The sequence below is a fragment of the Leucoraja erinacea genome, chromosome 25, assembly GCF_028641065.1.
Source record: "Leucoraja erinacea ecotype New England chromosome 25, Leri_hhj_1, whole genome shotgun sequence".
Taxonomy (NCBI): Eukaryota; Metazoa; Chordata; class Chondrichthyes; order Rajiformes; family Rajidae; genus Leucoraja; species Leucoraja erinaceus.
In genome coordinates this window covers 26,033,604-26,055,004 of record NC_073401.1, presented here as the reverse complement: position 1 = coordinate 26,055,004, position 21,401 = coordinate 26,033,604, and the positions used below count along the sequence as shown (strand labels likewise).

At 40.1% G+C, this 21,401-nt stretch overlaps 1 protein-coding gene across 4 annotated transcripts in view; it reads left to right on the top strand.

Moving 5' to 3' along the window:
- Nucleotides 1-4,413: 4,413 nt before the first annotated feature.
- LOC129709148 (TRAF-type zinc finger domain-containing protein 1-like) overlaps nt 4,414-21,401 on the top strand; it is a 34,187-nt gene continuing 17,199 nt past the window's right edge. The window contains exons 1-5 of one of the 4 annotated variants that reach the window (XM_055655297.1): nt 4,414-4,486; nt 10,698-10,760; nt 15,712-15,847; nt 19,235-19,288; nt 19,859-20,282. In XM_055655297.1, coding sequence (XP_055511272.1) covers nt 10,717-10,760; nt 15,712-15,847; nt 19,235-19,288; nt 19,859-20,282 — 658 coding nt within the window. In that variant the 5' untranslated portion in view covers nt 4,414-4,486; nt 10,698-10,716. The other 3 variants (XM_055655299.1, XM_055655296.1, XM_055655298.1) reach the window with 3 other exon arrangements.

Below are 21,401 nucleotides of genomic sequence, written 5' to 3'. Positions count from 1 at the left end.
AAAGCATGCGCATCCCCATCTCCTTTGATGTCTCCTTCTCACACCTTGCACCTCCTTATCTACTGGATGTACCATCTACTGAGTCCGTTGTTCAAGATGTGGACTCTTATACATCGGCGAGACCAAACGTAGGCTGGGCGATCGTTTCGCCTTCGCTCAGTCCGCCTGGACCTACCTGATCTCCCGGTTGCCAAAATGCTTTAATTTCCCTTCCCACACTGACCTTTCTGTCCTAGGCCTCCTCCATTGTCAGGGTGAGGTTAAACGCAAATTGGAGGAACGGCATCTCATATTTCACTTGGGCAACTTACGACCCAGTGGTATGAGTATTGATTTCTCTAACTTCAAGTAACCCCTGCACTTCCTCTCTCCATCCCTCCCCCACCCAAGTCAGGCCAGCTTTTTGTTCTCACCTAGCAAACAGCTAACAATAGCCCGTTTCCTCTATCATTGTACCTTTTTTGCATATCTTTCATTTTGTTCTATATCTCTCCACATCATCATCTACAGACGTACAGTTATGTGGGTTAATTGGCTTGGTAAATGTAAAAATTGTCCATAGTTGGTATAGGATGGTGTTAATGTGCGGGGATCGCTGGTCGGCGCGGACCCGGTGGGCCGAAGGGCCTGTTTCGGCGCTGTATCTCTAAACTAAAAATAAACTAAACTATATCTCTCGATTCACTTTCCCGTGACTTTCAGACTGAAGAAGGGACTTTACCCGAAACGTCACCCATTCCTACTATCCAGAGATGCTGCCTGTCCTGCTGCGTTACTCCAGCATTTTGTGTCTATCTTCGGTGTAAACCCCAGCATCTGCAGTTTCTTCCAGCACAGATTACATTATTGTTAAAAGACACAAAATGCTGGAGTAATGTTCCATGTGTGTAGGTGCTATTGGAGAGGGTTTGAACTAATTCTGCAGAGGGATGAAAACATTTTGGGGATTTGGGAAGGAGAGAAACAAATGAGGAAGTTGAAATGAGAAAAGAAGTAACCAAAATAAATAGGTAACAGAAACAAAGGCAAGCAGCAAAATGAGGAGTACCTTAACTAAATGATTTGCAGTATCCGCAACAAGCTCGATGAGTTATACATGAAGTACAAAGTTTAAAAATGGATATGATTTCATTGCCATTATCGAAAGTGGCTGCAGGGTGACTTTAACTGTGTGCTAAATGTTTAAAGATATAATTGAAATTTAGTGAAATCAGTCAAAATGATGTATGGTAGTTCTGTTAGTGACGAATGATCTGTACAGTTGTAGGAAATAATCTTGCCTTGGCAGATCACAACGTTGGTGTGCTTGTGTCTTGCTAATAAATAGTATAGGGCAGAAAACATTAGTAGACATTATTTATAGGTCACAAATAGTAGTTATAACATTATGCATGGCATATCGGTTGGAGGAATTCGTTGAATATATAAAGTACAAGATAACTTTCTAGATCAGTATGTAAAGGAATCAATGTGGGGAAACGGTTGCTTTAGAACTTATTTTGTGAAATGAGATAAGGTTAATTGGCAACCTTGTGGTCAAGTCTCCTTTGGGGAAGAGTGCTCATGATAGGTTAGATTTTTACATTTGGTTTGAAAATATTGTACAGTTAATCAATCCCAGGGTCAACTCGAATCTTAAATGTAAACAAAGGAAACTACGCAGGTATGGAAATGGCAAAACAAAATAACTTAGTTTTCGCGGAAGAAGACACAAAGAATCTCTCACCAGAAATGTAAAGAATCAGGGGATTAGCGAGGATAAGGAACTGATAGTAACAGCATAATAATCACCAGTGAAATTGGTGAGACTGAAAGCTGATATATCTCAAAGATTTGGTAATTTACATCCCAGGGTTTTGATAGAATTAGCTTTAAAGATAGTGGATGTTTTGATAACCATTTTTCAATATTCTTTAGCTTCTGGAATTGTACTTGTGCATTGAAGGGCATTAATTGTGACCATACTATTTAACAATGGAAGCATTAAGACACAAGAGAACTAAAAATCTTTTAGCCCAACGTCATTTGAAGCGAAAATGCTGGAGTCTATAATGAAGGATGTACATGGTGTAGAGAATGTAAATTACAGCAACTGACCTGGCCAATTGTTGCCTACTGAGCATCCCCATTTTTCATTGCCTTCATGGACATACTTTTGTTTGTTCACAATACCAGAAAAATCTGGCAACCTCTCCTCATACCTTTATGTCAATTTGAAAACATTTCAGGACATTTAATGTCAAGTGCAAATTTTAGTTGTTTAACTTCAAGCAATTACAATTTTCACTGGAGAAAATAATTTTGTAACTGTGTCAGCGGCAGACACGTGGTGACTCTTGTGTGCTGCCTAGGTGAGGTCTGTGGTATGATTTTACTGGGTTGTGTGCAAAACAAAACATTTCACTGTACCTAGGTATATGTAACTATAAAGTATAGTTGAATCATTGAATAATTGAAAAGGAAGAACTGCTATTTCAGCCCACCAGAGATTATTCCTATGTTAATATTGGTAATTGTATATCATGCATGTACATATGCAAATAAGGAATGAGGATTACCAAAATTGAGCTTTGTCCTGTTAGAACAGCCAGTGAGGATTTCCTGCTGCGTCCAAAAATGGATGAACACCAAGCGAGGGACAACAATAGCTTGTAGGATAGTATCACTGCCTCCAAAAGAGAGAAAAATTGAAGCAGGATAAAAGGGTAAACATGAAAAAGTGAAATTAGACCCATCCCATGTGTGAACCTGGCTGTGATGTCTTGTACCTGTTTGTGTGTCTACTGGAAAAGAAGCGAAGATATTCCTTTTCCTCAAAGCCTCGTAAATATTAGTTTAGTTTAGCTTCATTTATTATTGTCATGTGTACTGAGGTACAGTAAAATTTTGCTTTTTGTTGCATGCGGTCCTGACAGTGAAGCCTATACATGATTACAATTAAGCCATCCACAGTGTACATATACAGGATAAAGGGTATAATGTTTAGTGCAAGATAAAGTCCAATAAAGTCTGTTAAAAGGTCACCTATGAGGTAAATGGGTGGTCAGGACCCCTTTCTAGCAGATAGTTCAGTTGACTGATAACAGCTGGAAAGCAACTGTTGGCCAATTTATTGAAAGATTATAATTTTATGAGGGACATTCTTGCTATTGAGGGAATGCAGCGAAGATTCACGAGGTTAATTCCTGAGATGGCGGGACTGTCATATGATGAAAGAATGGAGCGACTGGGCTTGTATTCACTGGAATTTAAAAGGATGAGAGGGAATCTTATAGAAACTAATAAAATTATTAAGGGAATGGACACGCTAGATGCAGGAAACATGTTCCCGATGTTGGGAGAAGTCCAGAACCAGGGGCCATAGTTTAAGAATATGGAGCAGACCATTTAGGAATGAGATGAAGAAAAACTTTTTCAGTGTTGTGAATTTGTGGAATTCTCTGCCTCGGGAGGCAATGGAGGTCGGTTCACTGGATTCATTCAAAAGTCAGATAGCAGAATCAAGGTACACAAAAATGCTGGAGAAACTCAGCGGGTGCAGCAGCATCTATGGAGCGAAGGAAATAGGCGACGTTTTGGGCCGAAACCTTTCTTCAGACTCAAGAATCAAGGGATATGGGGAGAATGCAGGAATGGGGTACTGATTGTGAATGATCATCTTAAATGGTGGTACTGGCTCGAAGGGACGAATGGCCTTCTCCTGCACCTATTGTCAATGTATATATGTGTTAGGTGACTCACAACAGCATTATTACCAATTTGTAACTGAGTGTCATTTATTTTGCCCAATGTTAGTGGAGATAAATCGGTCAACAAATTTTGCCCAATATTAATGGAGATAAATGGGTCCACGAACTGAAGCACCAACCTGGACACAAGGCACAGTAGATGCTCATATACAAAAAAAAGATACAAGGTGCCGGAGTAATCCAGCATCTCTGGAGAATATGGCCAATCTTTCTGATTCAGATGTGTAGGAAGGAACTGCAGATGCTGGTTTACATCACAGATAGAGTCAACATGCTGGAGTAACTCAGCGGGACAGGCAACATCTCTGGAGAAAAGGAATGGGTCGAGACCCTTCTTCAGACATTCAGATGGTCCACAGAGGCCAAGTTCACATGGGTGGCCTAAGTGCTAGGTTTGGAGGGATATGGACCCAGGTGGGACCAGTTAGTGTTGCTGTGTGGACACGTTGGTCGTGTGGGCGTCGTTCAAGTCGGGCCGAAGGGCCTATTTCCACGTTGTCTCACTCTATGACTCTGCCATTCCACTCAAGGGGGCGGGGTTGGAGGCGGGGCGCTGTGATTGACGTCGGGAGAAGCCTGTAGGAAGCGCGGAGCGGCGGGTGTCGGGCGGAGGCGGGACGTCCGGCGGGGCGCTGGGTTGGACGTCAGGGGCAGCCTATAGGAGACGCGGAGCGGCGGGTGTCGGGCAGAGGCGGGACTTCCGGCGGGGTCGGTGTGTGCTGTGCGTCGTTGCTGAGGTGAGTAAACATCGGGCCGTCTGCGCTCAATTTGTTCGGCGTCTCGCCGCTGCGAAGAATGTCGTCGACAGCATAGGACTCTCGCAAAGAACTCTTGTAGAATTGTGTGTGACTTCATCCCTCTCCCCCGGGACATTTTTTTACCCCCCCTGACACACCTTGGACTCGTTGAAGGGGCTTTTGCGGCCGAGGACGGTGAGTGCGACGGCGGCCGCTTCCTCCTGGGGGTCACCCTAAACCAGCACCTTCACTAATCCCAGCCGGGAAAATAAGCCCCTGTTCAATGTTTTTAAACAATCCCTACATAAAGCGCCTTTTAAGGAAAGGAAGTGTGAATGTCCTTTTGAACAAAGTTAAAACTCGGTTGAACTAACCCCCTCCCCTCCCCCAACTCCCCTCCCCCAACTTGCCAAAGAAACTGATGTTATAATCATGTTTTTCTTTTTTTTTCATCCTGCGAGTGAATGTTGTTTTTTTTTTCTTTGAAAGCTGCGACTTCCCTGTTGTCGAATGCATCTTTATTACTGACGTAAGAAGGGATCCATTATTGGGATGGTTTCACTGACGTAATTGGAAGAACAGTCACAGTCCCATCACTCTGGTGTCACCCTGAAACTTTTAAGACGATTTTTAAATGTCTTGATTTGCAATGTGTTAAAAAAAAACCAAACCCCCCACCCCCCCATCCAAATACGTTTTGTTTCAGTTCAGGTGTATAGTGCTTGATTATTGTCGTAATGTAATTCTTGTTTCTGATGTCACTGTTTTCCGATAACAGAGTTCGTGGTTTACAGTCGCCTTGTTGACAGACATCTATTGTGATTTAAAAAAAAAACACAATCATTTCTGGCAATGTTACAAAATGTAAACTTCAGTATTAAACTCTTTTAGTTGATTTATACAAAAGAATCGTGGAATCTCTTTTCTTTGGCTGAAGTCCCTCAAGGGGTTGAGGATGGGTGGGTTGCTCTCCAGTTCTAAAGGCTGCAAGGACCTACATACTCTGACACAGATGGAGCAGGGGATACTTGGTGGATGAGTGGGTAGTTTGCAAGGTAGTATGTATGCTGCTTCTGCCAATTCCATTGGCCATCTAACTCCCTGTTTTGGAGGCATAGAAGTCCTTAATGGGAGATCCTTAATGGGAGGTTGAAAGAGGGCTTTTTTTATATTGTAGGTCTTACATGTAAGGCTTATTGTCTTGCTCGTCAATGAATGAATCGACAATGACTTGGAGCTTGGCCTCCAACTATACACAGCCTCCTGTGTTGTGTACATAAAGCAGCTTAGTGACTGAAATTAGTGTGACCTTGGTGTTGTTCCCACAGTTTGAACAGATTTTCAAATGTCCTGTTTAATACTATTCCTGTCGAGATCTTGTTGAAGTTGTGGTAAAGTATTGTGGTAAGAAACATTTGCTTAGAGTATCGGGTTGATGATACAACCTTGTTTGCCACCTATTGGCACTGGTTTGCTGTGGACCCATGATCACATGGAATGGTGGTGCTGGCTTGAAGGGCTGAATGGCCTACTCCTGCACCTGTTGTATGTTGTCTATTGACCCGTTAATTAAGGTAGTAACTTGTATGTTATCATGCATTAGATGCAATAAGGAGACATATTTCTACAGACAGCCAAACCTGTTAAGAATCTCCCACTGTCTCTCTCAATTGGAGTCAAAGACTTTTATGAGGTCAAAAAAGACCAGTAGTTGATTAGACCCCTGTATTTATTTTGGAGTTGATGTCTGGTATTGATCATATTTATTGTGCCTCTTGGTGGACAGAATCCTTAATGTGAAAGGGGATCAGCTCTGTAGCCAGTGTGAGCAGGTAACACAAGTTGGTACCCTGAATTATGATTCAGTCTTAACTCCATTCCACAGTAAATTATCTGGTCCAGCCTCATTGCCGAGCCCGATTGTCAAAAGGTTGTAACACAAATCAGGTAACGTTGGATATGCCGTAGTCATGATCATCTCACAGATTGATAGGTCATGAAAGGATGCGAAGGAGATTCACCAGAATATAGCCTGAATTATTTGCTAGAAGTATGCTAAATTATAAGAGGCACAGATAGGATGTATAGTCAGAATCTTTTGTCTTATGGAAGATGTATTAAAATCGAGAGGACATAGGTTTATGATGGAAGGAAGGAATTTTAAAATAGATTTGAAGGGAAGTAGTCCTGCATGCAGTGATGTTTGTGAAGTGATGCTAGAGAGTGTACTGAAGTCTACTTCAATGATCACATTTAAGAGACATTTGGACCAGCCTGTGAATAGGCATATAAGGGTACAAACCTAATTGAAGCAAATGGACTGGTGTTGATGGGCGAAACCGTTGCCATGATTTGGGAGGCCAAAAGCCCCCATTCTATGCTGTGCAAATCCATGATTGTGTTTGAGAAGGGACAATGCTGATTGCAAAGTATTTCCAGGACTTTTCTGTGTTTTATCTGTTTCCATCATACAAATTTAGGCCTGGATGTTTAGTTGCAATTTTGTTGATTCAGAAAACAAGAACAGTGTTAATATATCTGTAGAGTTTAGAAAGTACTGGATTTTTTGGATTGTTCAGTGGTCAATTAATGGAGAAGTGAGTTTAGGTGCTGCAGTTGACGTCATTACAAAGCAAGAGAAAGGTCAGCTGGGTTAGTGTTCTTGAATTGTGTCCACAAATACACAATGGAAAATATATGGGTGGATTTCAGGTGAGGATAAATTAAGCTGTGTTGTTGTGATTGAATAATCTGCTGTTGTCATTATTTTGTGCTGAGGGAATGGATGTTTAGGTCAGGGACTGCACAGCGGCTGATGTGTATCTTGAGTGATACCCCAATTTGAATTGGCATCTGCAGTGGGGGGGGGGGGGCAGAAGTTAAATGCGTAGGTTTGTGAAAATACCCAAGGAAATATTTGTGTTTTAGTGAATTTTTTTAATGTTGTTGGGTGCAAAATAAGTTTTTCAATATTCTGAATCTAAAATTGATGTTAAATCCTTCAATTTACCAATGAGCAGATAATTAGTTCTCAATTATGTTTTCATGGAATTCAACCATTTTATCTCGCATTTTCCTTGCATCCTCGATGTCTTGGAAATTAAAAACAAATTTAATTCCCCTATTGATCAGAAAACTATTCAAAGTACACACGTCAGGGTGAGTTATTTTTGATTCAGCAAGTCTGAATGAGATAACCAACTAGATTTTAGATTTTGATTGTAATCTGGTCGTCAGTGTATCAATTTAATTGAGTAATTGAGTTTCACTGTACCTTAATTGGTACACGTGACAATAACCAGATCTTGGAAACCTTATTCTGTACTGATGCTCTATTCTGCCATTTATTAATAATTTTGTTGATAGTAACATTTTAAGCATGTTTCATTTGTGGGCCTCTTAAACAAGCAATACTTTAGGGGAAGGGAGAAAATATATGAATTGACTAACGTGTGATTTAAAACTATCATTTTGCCAAATTTGATTTAAAACCATTCCAAACTGGTATCAAATTCTAATATATCTGAGACCAAAAAACTATCCTTCCGGATTATTGTGGCTCAATATCATGGGATGCATTATTTGAGCCAGCATCAGAGGAACTGGACAATTGTGTTATTATGTTCAATATGTACTATTCTAGAGCAGCAATCTATTGGTGGGGCTAATTCACTCTTTGTATTTGTGCCACTGACATCATGGGTTGGCACAATAAGTGCTGTAATAATAGCCCATTTAAAATTTCAAAATACATTGATGTGGGAAAAAAAAAATACCATTGGTCCCCTAAACTGTTCCTCTTGAAAAATATTTAAGGGGACAACATTTTCACTCAATTAGTAGATAAGCAGACATTGTATGCAGGATTATTAAGATTTTAAACCTCTGCTGGTCTTTCATCTGTAGGATGTTAATATTTTTCAATGACTAGCACATTCTCCATGTCATGCATGATCTAGAATGAGCCTTTAAAGTTATGACATCTTTGAAATACAGTTTCTTGGTAATAATTGTCATACAGCTAGCCTTCAGTCCAACTACTGGAGGTTCCTGAGGGTTATCAGGAATCCTGCTGTTAATACTAATAACGCTCTTCACTGTCTATGATGCCACCTATTTTAGTGTTACCTGTAAACTTACTAATCATGTCTCGCACATTCTAATCCAAATCGCTGTCAAATAGTATTGGGCCCAGCACTGAACCCTGAGGCACACTATTAGCCTCAAGCCTCCAGTTCAAAAATCAACCATCCACCAACACCCTCTAATTCCTATCATGAAATATCCAGTTAGCTAGCTCTTCATGGACCCCATGCAATCTAACCATCCAGAGAGGCCTGTATTATGAAAAGGCCTTGCTGAAGCCCTTGTCAACCTTCTTGGTTATTTCTTAAAAAAACTTGAACAAATTAGTGAGATCTCCCATGCACAAAACAATGTTAATTATCCTAGTCAACCCATGCCTTTCCAAAAGCATGTAAATCTTATCCCTCTGAATCCTTGCCAGCAATTTAATAACTATAGAAGTTAGGCTTGCTGGTCTCCAGTTCCCAGGATTTTCTTTGCAGTCTAGTTTACTTTAGAGATACATTGCGGAAGCAGGCCCTTTGGCCCACCGCGCCGACCGGCGATTCCCGCATATTAACACTAACCTACACACACGAGGGACAATTTATTTTTACATTAACCAAGCCAATTTACCTACATACCTGTACGTCTTTGGAGTGTGGGAGGAAACTGAATATGCCGGAGAAACCCCATGCGCAGTCATGGGGAGAACGTACAAACTCTGTAGAGGCAGCACCCATAGTCAGGATTGAACCCGGGCCTCTGGCACTGCAAGTGCTGTAAGGCAGCAACTATGCCGTGCTGCCCTTCTTAAACCAAGAACTTCTTAAGCGCCTGTTCCACTTGGCGATTTTTTTCGGCGAATGCCGGCGCCATTGACCGATGTATCAGGGTCGCCAAAAGATTTTGAACATTTCAAAACCCAGCTGCGACATAAAAAAAGGTTGCGACACTTGAGGAGACACCGCGTGTCTATACGTCATCACGCCGCGACTTTTTCGGTGACCTGATACGTCATTCAATGATGCTGACAGTTGCGGAAAAAATCGCCAAGTGGGACGGGCCCTTTAAGTCCTTCTTAGACAGAGACACAACATTAGCCACCCAACAGAGGCATTTTAGCCACCCAAGCTTTAAGTCCTTTAAATCTTGTCACGGCATATTTTATTTAATGTTTTGGAAATTTGCGAGTTTGTGATCCAGGATTCTCTATGGTCCATAAATCAATGTTCCTGAAATGACGTCTGGGAATCTTGCTTAATTCACAGAATTTCAACTTCCTCTGGGGAAACAGAAACTGAAAGTAGAAGTACTGACTGTGTCACTTGAGCTTTTGACTTGTCGGCAATAGTGCTGGTATTTATGAAAGTGGCATATAATTGATAGTTTGATCGCTATAACATAGGTGAGTGAAGATGGTATCCATGTCTTAAGTCTGCATAGGTTTATATAATAGAAGACAGGTAAACAAAAAATCAGTCTCTGTGAACTCTTAAGTAACTTGCTATGAGATTTCTTAAACCTAGTTGATGGTTTTAAAATCTATTTGCAGTTGGTTGACATGGTGTAATTTGTTAACATGACTAGCCTTGCTGCAGACTGAATGGGCTTAAAAGTTTATGTCATGTAATAGTGTGGCAGTACTCGGGGAGGCAAAGGACTACCTAACAAAATAATTGAGCAGAGTAAACTTAAAAGCTGCATTTATTTTTATCTGACGCTTTGGTTACGAGTTAACATTGTGCTGTTTGACTTGTGAAAATGTGTAATAGCGTGGAGGTACTATATTGAACATTGGTGGGGCAAATTTATGAATTGTGTGTGACCTATGCATTCTGTTATCATTAAACTTTGAAATAATTGACAATACTTGGGTACTTTTCCATTGGTTTCGTTATTTGCATCTGAACTTTGGCTTAAGTTGTGGTTTGAAGGAAGACTCGAGCATCCATATGAGATGGAGAATGAGAGAGAGAGATAAAAGGTTTAAAGATGTGCACAGTGATTGATCTAAAAGACCAGCAACCTTCCATTTCTTTTGAAATAAAATGTGTACCATCTTGTCAGTATCCTATACGCAAGGTTTTTAGTCAACAGCAAACTTCATGAAATACTTAACTTATTTGCCTATTTTGCTTTGCAGCTTTTGAACAAAGGCAACAATGTCTGAAGGTCAGGCTGAGGAAACCCGGCCATGTGCCAACTGGTAAGAGACTAACTTAGATGATTACTTCAGGAAATTGCTGAAATATGTCTTTAAAAGCTGCTTTGTCTGCCTGAGACTACAAATTTGGTTTCTGGGGGAAGCTTGTGGAATAGTTGAGTCATGTCCTAAGAGTTGGATGTAACATTTTGCAGAGATATTTATCCAAAATCTATTACGGCAGGGCAGAAGATGTAAATTTGTTAAGTGAAATACTTCCTGAATGATTTAGTATCCGTATTTGTCAATCATTCAGTATCCATAGTATTTTCATATTCTGTCTCAAAATATAGATGCATTATTTACACGTTTTGGTGGCTACAATGTCAAAAAAGTATAATGAGGCAAAAATAGAATTATAGAAATTTACAATACAAAGAAACCTATCAGCCCTTTATGTCCATGCTAACAAAGATGGACTTCAATTAATTCAATTTCCCAAGTTATGGTCTGTAGCCTGTAGGTTTTTGTCTCCAAATGTTTCTCTTGATTCATTTTATATCGTGTTGGTTTCCTCTACCACCAACCTTTCATGCAAGCAAATATCAAACCCCCTTGTTAGTATTTATTAGTTTATATGTTGTTCACGAGGTGTTTGGCAATAGCAATGGTTTTGGATGCCAAAGGTTGCCGATTAGACTTTTGCTTGTTGTACATGGTCATTGCCTAGACCTTTTGTGACTGCACTGTTAATGAACCACTGTTAATCAGCCCATTACTAAATGCTGACCAGACCATGCTGTGTGAATGCTCTGCTGCTTCAGCTGGTGAGGAGTTATGATGAAAGGAAGATTATTGAAGGTGGTTAGCGTAGGAAATCCAGCAGTTATGTCATGGTGTTGTTATGGTTGACTTCCAACAACCACAACAATGTTCTTTCGTGCAAAGAAAGACTCAAGACAGTGCCATGATGCTTATTGATTTCAACTTTATTCGGGCTGCATGATGCACCCTGGTCAAATGTGGCCTTGATGTCAAGTCACTCTTACCTCACTTGTAGAATTTGCCTCTTTGGTCCATGTTTGGACTAGAGCTGTGATAGGATCTGGAATGGGATAGTCCAGGTGAAACTGGTGAGTACATGATGTTTCATAGCGTTGTCAATGACAGCTACCTTCACATTGCTGATGATTGAGAGTTAACTGATTAGGTGTTAATTAGACAGATTAGATTACTTTTACCTGTGAACAGGATATGCCTGTTCGATTTTCCACTTTAGTGGGGTAAGTTTTCAATTTGTAACTGTATACGAGAAGAGCTTGGCTGGAAGTGCAGCTATTTCTTCATCACTACATTTGGGATATGTTGGGGGTCTCGCAGGCTTGGCATATCCAGCCCTCAAATGTTTCTTGATCACGGGCAGCGTACTGAATGAGCTGGAGACCAGCTCTTGTTATGTTAGAGATCTCTGGAGGAACTCCTTTGGATGAAGCATTGATCCTCTTGCTTACAACTCAACGCATCCAGGAAAAAGCAGCACACTCCTAAATCTTCCTTCCATCAGTAGTGCACAGTGGATGTAGTATTTTCCATTTATAATAAATACTGCAGTTACTCATCTTGGCTACTCTGACAGAACCGTTTAACCGATAGACACAAAATTGGAATCTCAGCGGGAAGCATCTCTAGATGGGTAACTTTTCGTGTATAAAGCTGGGATGTAATGTTAAAATTGTACAAGGCTGGTGGCAAATCTGGAGTATGGTGTACAATTTTGGTCGCCAAAATAGGAGATGTCAACAAATAGGAGGTACAATTTTGGTCGCCCCAAATTATAGGAAGGATGTCAACAAAATAGAGGCAGCATGTCTGGGTTTCTAAGTTACAGAGAAAGGGTGAGAAGATAGGGCTTTATTCTTTGGAGCGCAGAAGGTTAAGGGGGGACCTGATAGAGGTCTTTAAAAGATGAGAGGGATAGACAGAGTTGATGTGGACAAGGGACATGACTTTTTAAGGGACGTTTAGGGGTAATATGAGGGGACGCCGGTGTGGAATGAGCTCCCAGTGGAGTGGTAGCAGATCATCTAAAAATAAATGGATAGGCATATGGATGAGGAAGGAGGGTTATGGGGCTGCAGGCAGGTGGGACAAGAAAAACATTGTTCGGCATGGAACGAGATGGCCTGTTTCCGTGCTGTAATTGTTATATGGTTATATGGTTATTACCCCTTTTCAGATAGCAGACTCTACATGAGGAAGGACCAGGGCTTCAAGAACATGCAAACACCAAAGCCAATATTTACCCCTTTTAGTTGCACATTTTGCAACTTGGAAACATGTTGCTGGTCCTTGATCTTTTAATTTTTAACTAAACTATGCTGCGGAACATCTGCGATGGCTCAAGGAGCTTGCTCACCATCATCCTGTCAAGGGGAATTAGGAATAAGGAATAAATTGCTAATGATATCCAAATCCTGAAAAAAAGATAGTGGGAAAACACCAGCTAAGTTGCAGGGTGGCATTTGCACAGAACTGGAAATTGGTCTGAAGCCTGTAGCCTCAACAGTTTTCCCCCAGGTTCATGTCTCTCATAATCAAATAATTGTCTTGTTATATTATTTAGTTTTATTTGTTCTTCTTGATTTTCTTAATGTGTTAGCAAAGTGGAAATTTCTCATCAAGTAAAATTAGTGTCTGGCAAAATTGCTATTAATAGGATATAATTATGATGTACTTAAGAATATTGAATTAAACCTTCAGTGGAAAATAACTATTATATCTGCATGTAAAAAGCAGCTGGAGTTGAACATTTGGGAGTATTTAATAAAAAAAACAATAGATATGCCTTTTTTGTCGTATTTAATTTATTTGTTTGCTAATTTGTACTATCAGTGTTTCATAAACTGTTGTGTTCTGTGCGCAAAAGTGGTTCTCTGAGGGATTATAATGTTAGGTTCTATTATCAAAGTCGGCTTTTTCTAACGGGAACATTTAAACCGAGAACTGGTGAAAAGAATCTTTGCAAAACTTGCATTACAATATATTTATATCTGCAAACTGATTTAATGTAATGGTTAAGACTTTCCACAATTCAAGTTCTGCTCCACACAGTTGTGTATGTGGAAGTATTTAATTGGCAGTTTCAGTGAGTGTCCAGCTGTGCAGAAGTAATTTGTTATTTCTCAACAGGAAGACACTGGAGGTAGAATAGTGAAGATTGCTGAAGTGAAATTATTTTGATCAGCATCAGCCATATAATTATAGGGGGTGACCAGAAATGATGATGTCCAACCCTTCTGTTGTCATAAGTTAGTCACTATATTTGCTGCCACACCTACTGGAAAACAGCTGCCTAAGATTAAATTCTCGCATGGGCCCCACCTATAAAGAATGTCTGCCTGAAATTTAAACAATATTCAGGAAAGATGTGAATCACTATGAAAACAACAGGCCAGAACTCGGTACTGGGGATGATTCCCCGTGTCTATAAACACTTTTACATTATGTAGCAATGTCACAAAATTTTGAGATTGTAAAAATCAAGTCGGCAATTTATCCCATCAGATAAATCATAAAAAGAAGTTTAATTTGACACTTAATTCACTTTCATATCTTCAGTATTAAAAAATTATGGCCATTTTCATACTCTGAAATTTTGTCTTCTATTGCTTTTCTATTGATTTAACACAAAGCTGTGATCGAGGACAGTCAAAAGCCCACAGCTTTCTTAAAAATTAAGAGAACCAAATGAAATTTTCAGCTATTGTAGATTGAAGCATTCTGAAACAAATATAAAACGTCTTACTTGGATGACCTGAAATTAAGGCATATAATTAGTTAGTTACTTAATTGTAGCTAATTACAAAATTGACCGTTACAAACTTTTCAATTTTGCATTGTAAACTACAAGTTTTTTTAAATAATAAAAGCCAGGAACGGAAGTCCGATTTTTTTTTTTCCTTCATCGACTAGCAGCCCGAGGAAATCCCTCTCCGACAAGCGATACAAACCTGCATTTTAATCTCGCCCCCCTCCCCCCTCAAAGGCGTGAAAATCGCGCACACGGCCAGTGGCAGAACTGCAGCGCCGCTGGAGATAGGTTTGTAACATCGCTACATTATATGTATGAAGTTGCCATTTCTGTTTTGGACAATGTTAAACTGCTTAACCTGGTCCAATCAAAATGGTGAAGCCCATTGCAAGGCAAGGCCTTTGCACAATATAACCCAACTATGGAGCTGCTGTTTTGGAATGCCCCTGACATTTAGAAACATTCAAAATTGCTAAGATCTATCACAAGTGGATGGAAGGTTTTTTTTCCTAAAAATCACTTCAATTCTTAATCAATTAAAAGGACAATTAAACACCTTTTAAATAATTAAAATCTATTTAAGCCAAGTGATTAAAATTAAATTTGTTATTTTATCGGCCCCTGGTTGCCAACCTTCTGGACTGCTACCCCCCGAACTCCAGCAGGTTCCATTATATTTCCGTGCATTCCCTCTTTTGCAATGAATTTGGAGTTGGATTATTTATGCAGCTCGTTGTACAGTCATGGACAGCTATCATCCAAAAACAACATAAGCAGACTTTGCAACAGAGATGTCTGCTGTTTTCCCACCTTTGGTTCCGTTGGAAGCTGAAGCAAATTGTATGTAATTTTATTCACCCTGATAGCACAGATTTAAAGCCAAATCTGAGATGCAGTCTGAAGAACGGTCATGACCTGAAACGTCACCTATTCCTTTTCTCCAGAGATGCTGTCTGACCTGCAATTACTCCAGCTTTTGTCCATCTGAGATGCTCAGAACTATTCCTTTTAAAATATAAATGTCCATCATTTAAATTATTGTTGAAGATTTGTAAAGAGCCTTACTCTGTTTTGTAAACAGCCTTACTATGTGCATTGTTGGCAGCTGTATTACTGCACAAATTTAAATGTACAAGTGGAGCAGATGCTGTTTACTTTTAACTTAATTTTGTGTAACTAGCTTTTTATCTTTTTCATCGTCAGCAAACGAGACATTCCTGCAATAAACTTCACTATCCATGAAATCCATTGTAGAAGGAACATTGATCTCTGCAGGTTTTGCCATGAACCGTTTCCCAAATCTGAGATGGAAGAACACTTTCTAACAGAACATGCACTGGTAAGGTCCTCAAGATGGAGTCTAATGCTATATGGTATCCGCAATGTTTTTTGGTTTAATTTTCTCTTCTATCAATTATCTCCCATGTTCCATAAAGGCTCTGCCCTCTGCAGAGATTTTTCTTATGGGCCTGGCTCCACTTGTGTACCATGCCTAAGAGATCTTTTATATCAATTGAAAATTCTTCTGGAAGGCTTCTTCATGATGGTTAGCATTAACACTCTGAACTTGACTAACAATCGTTGGTGATTACTTGTTAATCAAATAACTGAAGATCCCTCATCTCTTAAACGCTCTCCCCACTCATCACCAACCTCCTTGTTTTAAACAGTTGCAACAGCTCTCACAAAACTCAGCAAATCTACTTAGACTGAAGGATTAACCATGACCTTGGTGGTTTAGATTTCCACATAGGACATTAGGTTTACTAATTGACTTGGGAGAATTGACTCTGTCTATCTTGACCTGTACAACTTTGAGTGTTGAGAGCAAAATCAATTCTCTTGTGTGAGCTCTTTGTTTTTGTTTCCAGGGTAAGTACTTATAACATGAAAATTAAGAGAGATTCCAAGCAAATGCTATGATTGTAAATAAATATTATTGTTCATCGTTAAACTTAGGCTTTTAAATAAGTGTCGTATGTACCAATAAGGGAGCAGTGACATTTTTGGTTGCTGCAGCTTAACAGGCCCATAAACGATTAACACAAATGTATTATAATTAAGAATGCAATAAGTTAATAACAGTAATACAAGGTACCTATTATGGTGCCAAAAACAAAGAACGTAATGCAAAGACACAATCCATAGATCATAGTTGCTGGAGATACTTTCAATAGTGCTTTCTTTAAAAGATCGAGTCTTATCTTGGCCTTAGAGATCTGTTGTTCTAGCGGTGGCATTGGGAAGGTGATGCAGGGGTTAAATCGGCTTGGTGATGCTGTCGATGTTCTCCACCACCGCTCTATGCTGCTGCAGGCTGCGTCCCATCTGCACGTTTGTCTGACATGTGTGACAGCCTCCAGTGCTACCTGTTCCATGTGTTTCCGTGGCTACTGTAGGCCTCTAGCTGCCCACACCACAGCCCTACATCTACACTACTTCTGTTGTGTTGTGTTGTGTTCAAGAACAGGATGGCTACTGAGTAGAAGCGGTCTCTGAATTTACTGGTCACAGATTTCGGGCTCCTGAACCACCTTGTTGGTAGCGAAATGAGAACATGACTAGGGTGGTGTTGATTTTTGATATTGGCTGTCTGTTCGGGGCAGTGCTTCTATAGATACCTTTTGCTGATGGAGAGGAGGGGTCAGTACCTGTGATGCTATGGTACATTTCTACCACTCTGCAGTTTCCTCTGCTGCACACAATTTCAAGCAAAGTCCAATTTTTCATACTGCTCTTTCCTGAATGCAGTCTTGGAAAATGTATTTGAGTTTATTTATGCAAATATTATACATTCATGGACCACACATTCCCAGTAGCCACACAAGCATTGTTGTGTGAAACTTCTCTCGGTGGTCAGGTAACAATGCTCTAGCAATTTACAGTCTTTGAAGAAGTGGTAAGTCTGATTTCTAAGAACAGACACTCCTTTCGTCTTGCATTGCATGCATAACTCGTCATAATTGTTTAACTATTGAATCAAATGTTTTTATGCCTGTGAGTTTGCTGTTTCAAAAGTACCTTGTTCTTAAACGTTCTTTGGTTATGGTAAAATAACATGCATATTTGTAATGTCAATATAGTTGAACCAATCAAATTATTTTAAAGGATACCAAGTAAAAGAAAATGAGCAGGTGCTGGAATTTGACGTACAAACAGTTAATTCTGGGAATACTGGGCAGGCATTTTCTCTGCATTGTTCTTTCATCATCCTCTGTGCAAATCTGATCACCAAAGGAATTTCATGCAATCAAAAAACACATGTAATGTTGCCTGGCAGGTTATTATGATTTTTGAATCAAAATTCTATTGATTCTTTAAAGGGTGGGAATATTTTTCAGTTTATAATCGAATTGCCTTAATCTGGTTGATGATTAATCGTCCTAATACCCATGAAACAAAATCTGGCAATTTGATTATTGCAGGAAATATGCTGCATAATATGTAAACAGCAAATGCTGGATACACAACAGGTTGGGCAGCTTTTGTGGAATGAGGACAGCGTTAATGTTTCGGCTTGTAATTCCTTCATCAGGCAGCTTTGAACTGAAATGTTACCCGTTTCTCTTTCCACAGACACTGTCTGACCTACATAGTTTTTCTCGTATTTACTATTTTTTATTTCCAACGTCCAACATGTGCCATTTTTTAAAATCAAGTTATATTAGTTTAGTTTATATTAGTTTACAGATACAGCATGGAAACCTGCCCTTTGGCCCACCAAGTCCGCACTGACCTGCGATCACCTGTACAGTAGTTCAATCCTATATCCTAGGGACAATTTGCAGAAACTAATCAACCTACAAACCTGTACATTTTTGGAACATGGGAGGAAATCGTAGCACCTGGAGAAAACCCACGCGATCACTGGGAGAACATACAAAATCTGTGCAGACAGCAGCCGTAGTCAGGATCGAACCTGGGTCTCTGGCACTGTAAAGCAGCAACTCTACAGCTGTGTCACTGTCTAATGTTCCAGTGGTTGGCTTTAATTGGGGGTATTGTGTGTTTATGGACTCATTTGATTTTTTTAACGGAGCTAAATGAAATTAGATCAGCAGTCCGGGCTATCCATATCCTTGCAATAGTAGTATAGAATCAAAGACATTAGTCATGAGAAGAGCCATGGAATTCATTTCCCGTGTTAACATTTCTCAAATTTTTATCTGTTCATGTCAACTTTGACAGCGCTTTAATTTTATTATGGCATATCAGATACCAGAGCAAAATATATTTCGTTTATCATGCTCATCGAATGTGAGGGGGTCTGGATTTAATAGGTAATCAATATTACTGCTAGCATATCTCACCAGTGAAACTGGTCTCTGTGGTTGTCCTGTGCATGCTACACGTAATATATGTTATGCATATGCATATGGTATATGATATGCTTTTAGAGTAAAATGTGTGCTTGTTCTTGTGTGGTTGCATTTTTAAGTCTGGGCCTCAGCCTTATCTGTCACATGCGTTGATTTTCCAATACATTTCACTGAATATTGGGTATTTTGAATCATTCTACACTTCCCTGGGACACTAAGTCTAATTGCTTTCTTTTGCTGTCTTCATTTAGACGTGTTAATTCAACATAGACATTTTCTCATTTTGTACAGAGATGTGTCTGAAGTATTGGCCTTATCTGAAGTAACCAATATAAATTTATACGTGGGGTCTTAACCTTATCTCTAATGTTACAGGTGGGGTCTTAACCTTATCTCTAATGTTACAGGTCAACTGCAAATGCAACATGAAGATAGAAAAGAATCAGCTGGAGAAACACGAGGTGTGTATCTGTGTTGTGCGCTTTTTGTATTTGAACTGTTCTTATCTGGCAAACATAACCTTGCCTCTGTGTATCAAATGCTATTCTTAGTATCCTGTAAGAATGGATAGGCATTTGGTGCTTTGTATCTTTGTGTCAAATTGATCTTGATCTGCACGAGTTCTTATAATGTGCCTTTTGCTCTATCTCCTGATGCGCTAATCTTTTAGACAAAAAAAGTTCACTTTTTTGACATTTCATTTGACTTGGGATCCCTATATCGTTTTGGGTTAAGATTGTACATTTTATACAGTTTGGGGGGGGGGGGGGGGGGGGGGGGGGGGGGGGGGGGGGGGGGGGGGGGGGGGGGGGGGCGATCTCTTTAATTTGGTGTTGTACTGCTCAATTTTAGAATAATGGCATCTTAATCTGAATTTCTTTAAAAGTAGAGATGTATAGCTCTTGGGCATCTGCAATCATTTGTCCAGCAGGTGTGAATGACTAGGAATGACCCCAACATGGTTGGCCCTGGGTGCAGCATTATCAACCTTTGCAGCCCTTTAAACTATATTTTCTATTTTGCTTTTGCAGAGCACAGACTGCCCGCTGCGACTGATTAAATGTCAGTACTGCGAACTGGAGCTTGCATTCAACAAGTCTCAAGAGCATGCTGATTATTGTGGATCAAGAACTGAACCTTGTGCAGATTGTGGTCGCAACGTTCTTGTCAAGGAATTGCACATGCACCATCTCACTTGTGGCAAAGAGGTGGAGGAAAAGAATAACAACCGTATGAGACCCAGGCCCGAGTATCATTTTCCAGATAACGTTGGAGTCTGGTTTGAAAACCAACCATTTGGGAATTATGTTCAGACGGAGGAGAACTATGTTCGCGTTAGACCAAGAATTTCCAGACCATTGGAAAATAAAATGCATGGGAACAGGGAGACTGGATTCCCAGCGAGGATGATAGATAGGAGAAATGTGTCACTCAGAGGTAGAGAACAGAATCGAGGTAAGGGAAGACATTTGAAATGAAAACTATTTGCATTGACTTGTTTAAATTTAAATCTGTTGTAGGAGAATACCAGAAATCAGGAGTAAGTCGCCTGTCCCATCTATCCACTCCACCATTCAACCCGATCATGATCATTCACACTAGCCTTAACCTCTATGCCAGCCACCAATTTGTCAATCAAAAAAATATGTAGGAAGGAACAGCAGACGCTGGTTTACTGAAGGGAGACACAAAATGCTCGAGTAGCTCTGCGGGTCAGGCAGTCTCTCTGGAGAAAAGGAATAGGTGGCGTTTCTGGTCATGAGACCCTTCTTTAGACTGGGAGTTGGGGGGAAGAGGGAAACTAGAGGTATGAAAAGGTACAGAACAAATCAGAGATGGCACCGATGGCTCGGGAAAGATGGAGCCCACAATGGGGATACGAACCGTGAAACTAGCAAGATGTTTAGGGTGGGGGAGGGACGGAGATAGAGGGAATGCAAGGGTTGCTTGGAATTGGGGAAATCAATATTCTTACTGTTGGGTTGTAAGCTGGATCAACCTCCACCATAAATACACATAATGATCTACCCTCTGGGGTGGATCATGAATTTTAATTTGCCACTTTCTGCAAAAATAAATTTGTAAACACTTCTTTCTTAAATGACCAACCCTTGGTTCAAGACTCTTCCCATTGGTGATAACCTAATATATCGCCCCAAGGGTCTCGATAAAGTAATTACATTTTTTTAAGCTCCACGGTATAGACCCAAGTGTAAAATCCATTCCTTTGTCACGGTTGTGTCGCACGGTATTGGGTCCTTCAGGCTAACTTATCCATGCCGACCAAGATGGCCCGTCAGGACCATTTGCCTGTTTGGTCCACATTCCTCGAGGCATTTCCAATCGATGTTACTGTCAAAATGATTTTTAAATGTTGTTTCTGTACCTGCCTGACTGCTTTGGCAGTTCATTCCGTACACTCACCACCTCTGTGTGGGGAAATTACTTTTCTGATCCAGGGGTGTACAGATATACCAATTATTTACTTCATGACTTTGTACTTTCCAAAATGATTGAATATGAGATGTTTGTTTGGTAAGGAAGTCCGAAGAGGAATGAAAATGTTTTTAACAT